At 39.2% G+C, this 10,022-nt stretch overlaps 1 protein-coding gene across 1 annotated transcript; it reads right to left on the reverse strand.

The window, feature by feature from the left end:
- Positions 1 to 2,661: 2,661 nt before the first annotated feature.
- Positions 2,662 to 9,951, reverse strand: SCRN3 (secernin 3). The gene is made up of 7 exons (XM_062615872.1): positions 9,751 to 9,951; positions 9,409 to 9,590; positions 8,474 to 8,673; positions 7,599 to 7,811; positions 4,873 to 5,035; positions 4,333 to 4,513; positions 2,662 to 3,547 (listed from the first exon to the last, which is right to left on the reverse strand). The coding sequence occupies exons 1-7, from the start codon at positions 9,916 to 9,918 to the stop codon at positions 3,392 to 3,394; spliced, it is 1,263 nt and encodes a 420-aa protein (XP_062471856.1). The 5' UTR covers positions 9,919 to 9,951; the 3' UTR covers positions 2,662 to 3,391.
- Positions 9,952 to 10,022: the final 71 nt, after the last annotated feature.

The following is a 10,022-nucleotide window of genomic DNA, read 5'->3' on the forward strand; positions in this document are numbered from 1 at the left end:
ATTTGGTATTTCTTATATCCACCCTTGATGCTTTTCAAATAGGCACATGGCTTGTTAATGGGTGTTTACACAAAGATACCAGTTTTCATCTAGCAGCCTAAGCGGATCTTTATGAACATTTCACATTATAATCTACTTACCAAATATCATCTACTTACCAATATATCGGTTTTGTTTGTTCTTCAAATGTTGAAGAAGTTGATCTTGGGTAAGTTTTATGGTCCTATGCACAGTCATTGTTCTTGCACTCTCATCTTTCTCATTTTCATCATAAAGTCCTGCCCTTCCCTCCTTACTTACAACAGCTGTGCTGTTCCCTAGATTTGAACATGTCTGGTTTAAGTAAGTGCTCAAAATATCTGCTTAGAGAAGGCTCCCTGTTACAAATCTAACACCTTTAATTAACAACTGACACCAATTTCTGTTAGATTGTTACAACATTGTGACTGCTGGCATCATAACCCTGTAGTCCAATAACTAAAGAAACTAGGAATGAAATATGGGATACGATCATCTGTTTCTAAATCATTGGTAATTCTGGTAGCTAAGAAGAAACTTTGAATGGTTTTAGAAAGTTAACTTTTATCTGATAAATATTTGCTTTTACCAAGGAGCACTGGCAAGCTTTAAAATAGTTGACAATTTGATGTATGTTAATAACTGATCTACTGACGTATGAAATTTTGGTGATCAGAAATAACTTTGCTTTGAAGATGTGGTCAATGATTCTTTTATTTTTGAAGGTGGATTAGTTTGGGATAAGTTTACTGAACTGATGTTCCATGAAAACACCACTAAACAAGCCCAGAGGAACCTCCGGAGAAACACTGGATCTTTTCTTCTAGCACTAATCTAATAATAATGATGATAATGGACAGGGATAGATATGAAATTTTTAGTTTTCTAGGTAGCAGTGTTAGTACGGGGTATTTTTAATAATGATCCTTCATATATCACTAGACCTGTTAAAATAAGCTGTAACAGTATTCCTACATGAAATACATGCAAAGATTGCCCTCTAGAGGACATTCTGAATTTTTTTTTTTGATGTATGGTTGTTGGGGGGGTGGGGGGGTATTTATTCCTCCTGATCTCATCTTCACTTTCTGTTTTTACACTGCACGTGTTCTAGGAGGATGAAATCCCTGGAAAAAAGGTACCAAAATATTCTGTACCCTGTTGGCCATCACTTGATCTGTCACCACACATCACATTGGTTTTGCTTTGTGTCCTGTAGACCAGCCAATAAAAAAAACAGCACAGAAACTAGAGAAACAGTTGAAGTGTATCTGCCTATATTACAAACAGACCAATATGCTTAACCTGGTAAATTGCCACCCCATGATTAAGTGGACAAAAAGTTCACTTAAAGGCATTTTCCACCACCTTCACTACTTTCATTCCTGTGTAACTTCACTGTATTTTCATTGTAGCATAAAATTATTTCTCTTGTTTTGCTATGCTACCTGTAAACTTGACTCATACATTGATTTCCAGCAGTTTTACCTGGTATTTATTTATGCTTTGAAGTCATCAAAGAGATAGTGTGGATGATGAAAAATAGGAAAAAGATACACGTGACTGTCAGATATAGACATCCATGAGGAAAATGGGTAAATACAGCAAAATTTGATTAAATATACCATGCAGTTCATAAACATCCACTGTACTATTGAACTTCTAGAAATTTTGTTGGCAACAAAAAGGGTCAGAGTGAACTCAAGCTTACCTTGTGTCTTACCTCGTGTCTTACCTCCTACTCTATTTTACTTATTACTGCCAGTTGGTACACAGGATTGCTAGAAGAAGAAAGTTCAAGAACCTTTCCTGACCCATTAGTTTCTGTCTGTGGCTCTGAACACGGTATCCCAAATTAACTTCTACTTTCGTTGTACCATCAGGAAGAACATATTCTGCCAAGTGCTTAATTTTCTTACTCATTCTCCAGGCTTCATTGTCTATATATTATTTTGTTTGCCTATACTTACTGGTTTTACCAGTGGGGAGATAGAACAGTTTTCAAAATTATGCATGTGTGTAGCCCCACCTTTAGCATCTGGAATGGCTCTAGAAACTGACTAAATCTAGAAAAAACATTGAAGAATGGTCTTTTTGTGGTCTGCTGTGGGGGTGCTGTGTCATGTCACATACTCTTACTGCAGCTCTAATGCTCCATTTCACTCTACATGTTCTCTTATGAAGGTTTGCAGAAGTGCTAGGTTTTGAGTTTTTGGTTTGTTTGGGCTTTTTTCTTCCAGTCATAATTTTTATCCTGCTTGATCACACAATAAAGCCAGAATCTTCTTTCTTTGTTGTTTGCTCAGTTTGTCTCTTGTCAGAGATAGTAAAATTAGTGTCACCTGTTTACCAATATTCTTATGCAGGATCAGGGAGGAATGAGTTCCTGGCAGGGCAAAAAAAGCTTGATTAAATGAACTCTGTAGTCTAGTAATTTTGGCAAGACAAGTCATGGTTAAAAGGCATTATATATCAAGTAAGAGTGTAAGTGTCCCACTGAGTACATGTATATACTTGTGTACCCCAGCCTCTTCCTTTCTATTTATCTGATTTTAAAAAGTGACAATTCAGGAAACATTAAAAAACTCCCACATGATGCTATAAAGTGTATTGCAGAATTAATTTGACAATGATCATATTGTATGTAAGTAAGTTTATTTTTCAGTATCAGGGTGGGGAAAATAATGGGAAGTGAAAATTGTGTGGTAACTTGCAGAGTGCTTGCATCACTGAATTCCATGTAATCAGATTTCACAACAAATCATGCTAAAATTGTAACTGTGATTTGGTTCTAATATACCTTGAACTCTTAACCTCATTTTTGCACTGAAGGAATAGAAGGTTCATATATGACATGTACCTTAGAATGGTTTTATCAAACATCTGAATATCAATCTTACTTGACTTTGCATATCATTTTTATTCAGTGCAAGTAATAGCTTCTATATTTTAGAAAGTCCTTCACCATGGCCATTTTAATTCTGGCAATATGAAATTCTGCTATGATTATCTTGACTATAAAAGCTACATGTGCGTACACTAGAACCGAGTTCTCCAAATCCGAGTTGTTCTTCATCTGGAGACGGGGTTGTCCCACAATTTAATCAAGCTATTACAGTCTAACTGCAGCTGTTTCTTGGCAAAATCAATCTCTGCTGACAGCTTTATGCCACGTACAAAGCCACTGCCTAGCTCTTAAGAACCTTTTCAGCATTGCTTCATACAACCAAAAGCTGTTTGGCCTGAATATGAATGCACGTCTTTAAAACTGTCCATACTAACTGGCATATTGAAAATAGGATGTAATCTATATAGCCACTTCTTTAGAAAAGTTCATCATAAAGCTGAATTTTATCACATTCAAATAGTAGTTTTAGCTATATATTTTGAGTTCTTCTTCTACACACTGTGAAAAAAGGTTAACTGCTTGGCTAGTGTCGAGACATCCATTTTGCAGGATTGATTCCATTTCATTTATCTTCCGTTTCTCCAACTCCTGTATATCTTTCAGCATCTCTTTACCTTTGCCCTGCAGAAAAAAATGTCCATATTTCACTAAAAGCTATACAGAGCATGTAGTGTTCACCCTAACAAAATTCTGTTCTACTGTCCCTATTTTAACCTCTTAATAGTTACTCGGGTACAAGTTTGCATTGGTAGAAATTAGCACTAAGACAGGTTTCCCTAGATACCTTTCCTGATATGTAATATCTTCATCTGCCTACATTCTTGTCTGATGGACTGAAAATGAATAAAATTAAAGCTCTCTAGGTATTTATGCTACCAAAACATAAGTGGGCATGTGCCTTATTTTTTAGAACACGTATCTGTAGATAGGAGAGATGCTACTATTAAGGCAAGCAACTACATCCCTGCTTCACCTTTGTGTCCCTTGACCTTTCTGATCCTGTTTCCTTTCTTGTCCATACCAAGCAATGATAAAAGGTATGCCCTCCTTACTGCCTGAGACCAGGGCCCTGAAGAGTTTTAAGTACTCTTACCAGGAGTTGTACTGTGGCTGCTCAAGTACTTCCCCATTATCTGACTAGTGCAGGAGTATGTGTGGCCTGCTGCTTTGCAAGATGAGCATTACAGATACCTATCTGTGGCTAGGCCTGGGAGTACAGCAAAATGCTAGTTGCAGTTTTTAGTGTTTGAAACATATGCCTGCCAGATGCCAACACCATGGGCTGCTTCTGGTACACTACAATGTTCTTCACAATCCATCAAAGGGCATTATGTGGTAACACATTAACAAAATGTGAGCTTATATAAATCACCTGCTTTCATTGAAATCTAATTTAAACAATGTACCTCGGTAGTTTCCATAACTACAGCAGCACTTTCATGTTTTTTATAGAGCTCGTGTCTTCGATCTGGCTTAGTCTGAAAACGTGGTTGCTTCTTAACTGGATCATCTTGGCCAAAAGTAGGGGAGCTGGTTTTCAGCAACTGAGTAACACTGGGCACAAAAATGAAAGGCTTGAATACAGACCTAGAAAGAGAAAACAGAACAGAGATCCTTTACTGATAGTTTTTATAGAACTGTTGAGTGGGTAAATTGCTGTATTTTCCCCATTCTTCTAATTCCTTCTTTTAAGAAACGTCTTTTTTAAAAAGATTATCTCCTGATGCCTGATGTTTAAGTCGGTGACGTAGCAGTGTTTCGTTAAATGGGTTGGTATATAGTATAATGTACATCATGTTCCTCCTACTTTTTGATTGTGCTTTTTTGGGGGAGGACAACACAGAACATGACAGGATGGACTAAAAAAGAATATAATTAGAAAAATTGCATCACTTCTTAGTTTAGATATTTGTGAATTTTATCCTAATTACTAGCTGCCACATCACCTTGCAGGATCTGGAGTTCCAGTAAAGAAGTGAATACATGGCAGATTAGGCTGCTGAGGCAGTACAGACACCATGCTTCCAGTTGTCATAAATCCACCTTCCATATTAATGCCACTCTCTTTGTCACGAAGAATTCCCATCATTATTTCAGAAGTGATAGATCCTATTAAAGATACAATACAATTATTTACACACACTGCTACTTGTAATACATGTAAATGGCATGTGCTTTACAACTGGCTGCTTTTTCCTTTAGTAGGTAATACTAATTTTAGTTTGTCCGTGTTGGCACAAAAAAAAAATCCTTTCAACAGCATACCTTAATATGTAATACACTTTAAAATGTTATTGTTTTCCCCAAAGTATTTATTTCAAGGAATAGGTGATAATGAGCTGTAACACTTATGACTTAAAGAAGGGGAGAGGACGACAACACATGATGCTTCCCAGAAAGGTAAAATACATATGGCTAGCAAATGGTCATTCAAACAGTAACTTTTCAGTTGAAAATTAGCAGCTTGAATTAAAGGCTGAAATTTCTGAGCACTGCATGGAAGATAAATCATTATAATAGTTATTAATATTTGTACACAGTTAATACCACTATATTGCTTTAGAAATGTAAAAATAACAACTGTGCACAGATTTTGTGTGTAACTTTGCAAATGAAACACCAAGACTGTCACTTTTTTTTTTTATTATTTATTTTCAGTTATCTGACCTTCCAAAGCACTTAAGCTTTAAGTTGACAATAGAAAGGATGCACTGGAGTAACACATTGTATACTCAGAAACTACAATAGTTCATCCATTTGTAAAGAAGTCTTAATCAACTACGTATGTGAGGTATGCTGCCAAATGTCTCTTTAAATTCTTCTTGGGTGACACAAACCCCTTTCCACATATGCCTCTGCATCTAGTGTTCAAATGATATTGCTGATTGTGTGTAACATACACTGAAGCTTAAATATCAGCACAGTATCACCAATCCAATATTGTAACAGGTAGCACTTGCAGTAGTTTTCTGGTGTATCAATTGAGGGTATGCTTATGGCAGAAAACAGGAATTCATGCAATTTTATTTTATTTGAAGGTGTCATCCACCATCTCATCTTTTAGTGTTCCCCTCAGTGAAGTTCTACCTGCATAAGTACTTCTTCTTAACTGCCTTGCTGTTTTCTCTTAAAATAATGATTCTGCTGCTGAGTCAGACTTCTCTAGTATTATTTTTTATACACAATTCAGTTTGCTGTGGACAGGCATGCAGCACTACATTTCAGCAAGGAAATGCTCTTAAGTATTCCCACAGTAGCCTGGGAAAGTCAGAGAATTCAAGCAATCAGCAAGCTAGATGAATTAAGGATATAAAAGAAGCAGCAATGAGTTTGTCAACTGCCAGTTGGCAACTTGTCCATCAGGAAAGAAGGTATTGCATATTTTCCACTAGACATTTTTATTATTTCATATTTCTGAAATACATTCCCTACTTTTTTGAAATAGAAATAATATTTATCTAAAATGGTCTTCACATGGTAGGCAGCCTGAAAAAAAATGTAATGCCACTGAGTGAAAAAGCTGAGAAGGATACATTAACAAACCAGTGATTTTACTGATGCTGTAAACCAAATAGCTTTTAGTTAGGGCACGTATTTAAAATAAATCTAAACAAACTGAAACCATACTAGGCTGATAACCAGAACACCTAGTGTGATTTTTAAAATGGCTCAGTTAAATGCCAGAAAATGGGGATTTAGAATGAAAACACTGATAGAATCTCAGCATTTTTATAATACAAGTAAATACAGGTATTATGAAAAGGTTTTCGGTATTCAGAACCTGCAATTCCCAAAATGAATGCAGGATTTACATGATCACTAAGGCAGGATAGCAAAAGGTGATTCATTCTGATGCATTAACTAAATGCTAAACCTGGTCTGGCAGAGCTCAGCCAAATAAATTAAAAAAACACAGGGGCACAATTTGGATTCAGATTAATTACTTCAAATGAGTAAGTGAATACAAACACAGCAAAAATCTGCCAGGTGCATGCAGTTTGAAGAGAAGTAATAGCTTTTTTTCTATAGAGGTCTGAAAAATAAGTGAATAAGTGATTAGGAGCACCTGTGTAGACAGAAAAACATTTTGTTCTGCTCTCAGGGTGTCGTATCAGACCGCACAAGATTAGACTAGCGGTTACTGTGAAACTACAAAGGTTTAAAACCAATCTCAAAAAAAAAAAAAAATGCAAGTTATGTATCTGAATGCTACACTGTTGTCTTAGGCCTCTATGAATGGTACCAGACTGAAGCTGTTCATAAGGTTCTGTTTGTGGCTGCAAACTACTGGGAGCCTGTTTTAGCCTCTCTTTTGGGGTTGCTTTTTTTTTTTTTTTTTTTTTTTCCAGAAGTTTAGTAATAATGCATAGCAAAATGTTTCAAAGCAGGTCTTACAGAGTGTTTAGTGGTACGGTGAGAATGTGTCCTTTCAGTGTTGTTAGTGTAGCTGTGTGTTTGATACTTGACCCTTGTTTAATTTTGCCTCACCAACAAATTGACAATAATGGATAGAAGACTTCAGCGTTTCTCCTTTGAGCAAAAAGTTATTCTAGTAAGTTTGGGTTCACCATATCACATGAATGACTGCCCACATTAGATGTCTAATCATTTATGATTTAAATTAATATGGCTCACTAAATGCTTTGCGTATCTTAAAGATAAAAAATGGTACCTTTGTGTTTGTTCAGAAGTTTATAGCCTTCACAATATCGTCCTCTGGATGTGGTCATTCTGGCTGTATTTACATAAGAATACGTGGCAGCGAAATCAAATTCCTTTTCCCCATCCCACCAGCCTTTGCCTTTGGCGTATTCCCTCAGTCCTGGGTGTTCTCTGTCAATCTTGGTTGTGATAGAGAGCTGGTTGGAAATATTTCGTACACCTCCTGTTTGTAAGGTAAGGAAAGAATCATTCTAATACACTGAATTTTTTTATTGGCATTTTGTTTACAATTAGCTTACTGAAGTAAACTATGCTCTGAAGAGTTTTCTACAAGATCTGAGAGTCCTGTGGTTTTATTTTTGGCCCTCTCTCCCTGCCTATATATATCCTTCTGATTGAAATTCCACTGGCACTCAGTTCTGACTCACTTCTAGTTCCAACATCTTACTTCAGGTTCTGCCCTGATTATTCTTATCTTTATGTTGTTCCTTTTAGACCTCCAAATCTTGTCCTCTTAAGTCGGCTGGAAGAATCAGCCACTTGAGGGCCCAATGCATTGATCCTGTCAGTACTACCCTGCCATCAAATGGAATTGTCATTGATTGCCAACATCCTTAGGACCACACATAATGCTGTCACTTTCATGCTGTGACCCTCTCGCTGCCCTCTATTTTCCAAGTGCAGAACTGGTCCTCTGACTCTGAAAAGGCCCCCTGTGACTCAGCTTCTCTGTGAAGGGGTCAGCTACTGCACACTGATGACCTAGGAAGCAACTTCTGTTGTTTACAGGCACACATACGTATGATGCCTTAATGAAATGAAAAGTGGAGAGCTGCTGATTGTCATTCCATTTGAAATGTTTAAAATGAAAAGCATCATCCATACCTTCTACTTTTTCTGCTGCCCAGTATTTTCCTGATGTCTCCAGCACCCATGCTTCCTTTCTGTCAGCTATCAGAAAGCTGTTATAGTACGTAAATGCCATGTGACTCTCCATACAGTTTCCTCCCTGTCCATATTTTTCTAGCAAATCAACTATGACAGTAAGAGCTTTTTCAGCTGTGTCTGCTCTTTCAAGTCCAAGCCTAAAACAAAAGGAAGATGTTATCTTGGGAACTATAGACTTCACATAAAACTATACAGTCTAAGTATTCAAATTGACTTGGAATGCTATTTCTATATGCACCTGATACTTGTATGCTCTGGTAAGAGAAACGAGCAAGTCACTTAAAGGGTTTGAAATAGGTCCTCTCTGTCCTTGACATGGGGAAAACAACCAAATGGAAACAGAGAAAAGCAGGGAGACAGTGGGCCTAGGACAGGAAACGTCTGTAATACCTGTGCAGGTATGGGATGGACAGTCTGCTGTAGGTTAATGAACTTACACTGGCATGCTGTAAGACAGGCACAAGAAACTGCATTATTTATGTGGAGATGTGTAGCTAAGCCTGAAACTTGAAAAAGAGGGAAACAGGAAATGAGTACAGACCCTAGAAAAAGGCCCTCACACTGGGCGCTGAGGTCTAGCTGCGCTCTTGTTAAATGTCATTTCAGTTTAGTATCAACAGTGTAGAGAGAAAAAATGATGATTTCCTTGACAGATTCTGCTCTCGTGTTTAATACCTCTCATGGGCTCCCAGTTCTTGGCGGAGATCTAATGCCTGTGCCAAGAAATACTTAACTTTTAACCATGGCTCTAGAACAGCAGGCAGACATGTCTTCTGACAGTGAACGCACGTATATCCCCATACAACTCAAGCCAGACGTTTCAAAACTAAGTTCTGAGCGGGGTACCATTTACCAGAACAGCCCGTGCAAACCTTACGAGGTCCATGCCGAGGAGCGCTTCCTCATCGCCCACCTCCTCTCTGCCCCACACCGCTTCGTTCCCGATGCACACGCCGTGCTCGTTGGCGCCCATCTCAGCCCCCCAAAGCCAGGCGGGCCGGCTCAGGACCACGGCGCACGTCTTCTCCACTTGCTCGATCGTGATGTAAGTGCACTGCAAGAAGTCAGAACACGCAACAGCTTTACCTTTCCCGCTATCGCTTTGGCGAGCATCTCCCCTTGGTTAATCCACGAAATCGCGGGCTAAAAATACACAGAAAATAGGACTAAAAGGTGGGTTTTCCCGAAGGGCTCGCCGCCCCCCGCGCCCTCACCTCCAGCGCGGCGCCGGGCGGGTGCGCGGCGGCCGGGAAGTGCACGACCTCCTGCACCTCGTCCGCCGGCCGGTCCGAGTTCTTCCCGAAGACGACGCGGGCCCCCGCCGCAGCGGGCGGCAGCGCCACGAAGGTGTCGCAGGAGCAAGGCAGCTGGCCCGGGAACATGCTGGCAGCAGCCGCCGCTCCTCGGCGTCCGGCGATGGCAGCGGCGAAGCGGGGCGGGGCTGGGCCGAGCCGCCGCTCAGGCCCGCCCCTCAGGAAGGCCCGCC

This window comes from Pezoporus occidentalis, unplaced genomic scaffold, assembly GCF_034315485.1.
Source record: "Pezoporus occidentalis ecotype Australia unplaced genomic scaffold, CSIRO_AGI_Poc_V1 ctg184, whole genome shotgun sequence".
Classification (NCBI taxonomy): Eukaryota; Metazoa; Chordata; class Aves; order Psittaciformes; family Psittacidae; genus Pezoporus; species Pezoporus occidentalis.

Bases quoted from the DNA above. Each gene is read 5' to 3' on its own strand.
- SCRN3 (XM_062615872.1), bottom strand. From the start codon at position 9,918: ATGTTCCCGGGCCAGCTGCCTTGCTCCTGCGACACCTTCGTGGCGCTG. The intron at 8,674-9,408 runs GTTTGCACGGGC...CTTTTGTTTTAG, and splicing joins CTCGGCATGGACCTCGTAAG to GCTTGGACTTGAAAGAGCAG. The intron at 3,548-4,332 runs GTACATTGTTTA...TTTTTTCTGCAG, and splicing joins TAGTTATGGAAACTACCGAG to GGCAAAGGTAAAGAGATGCT.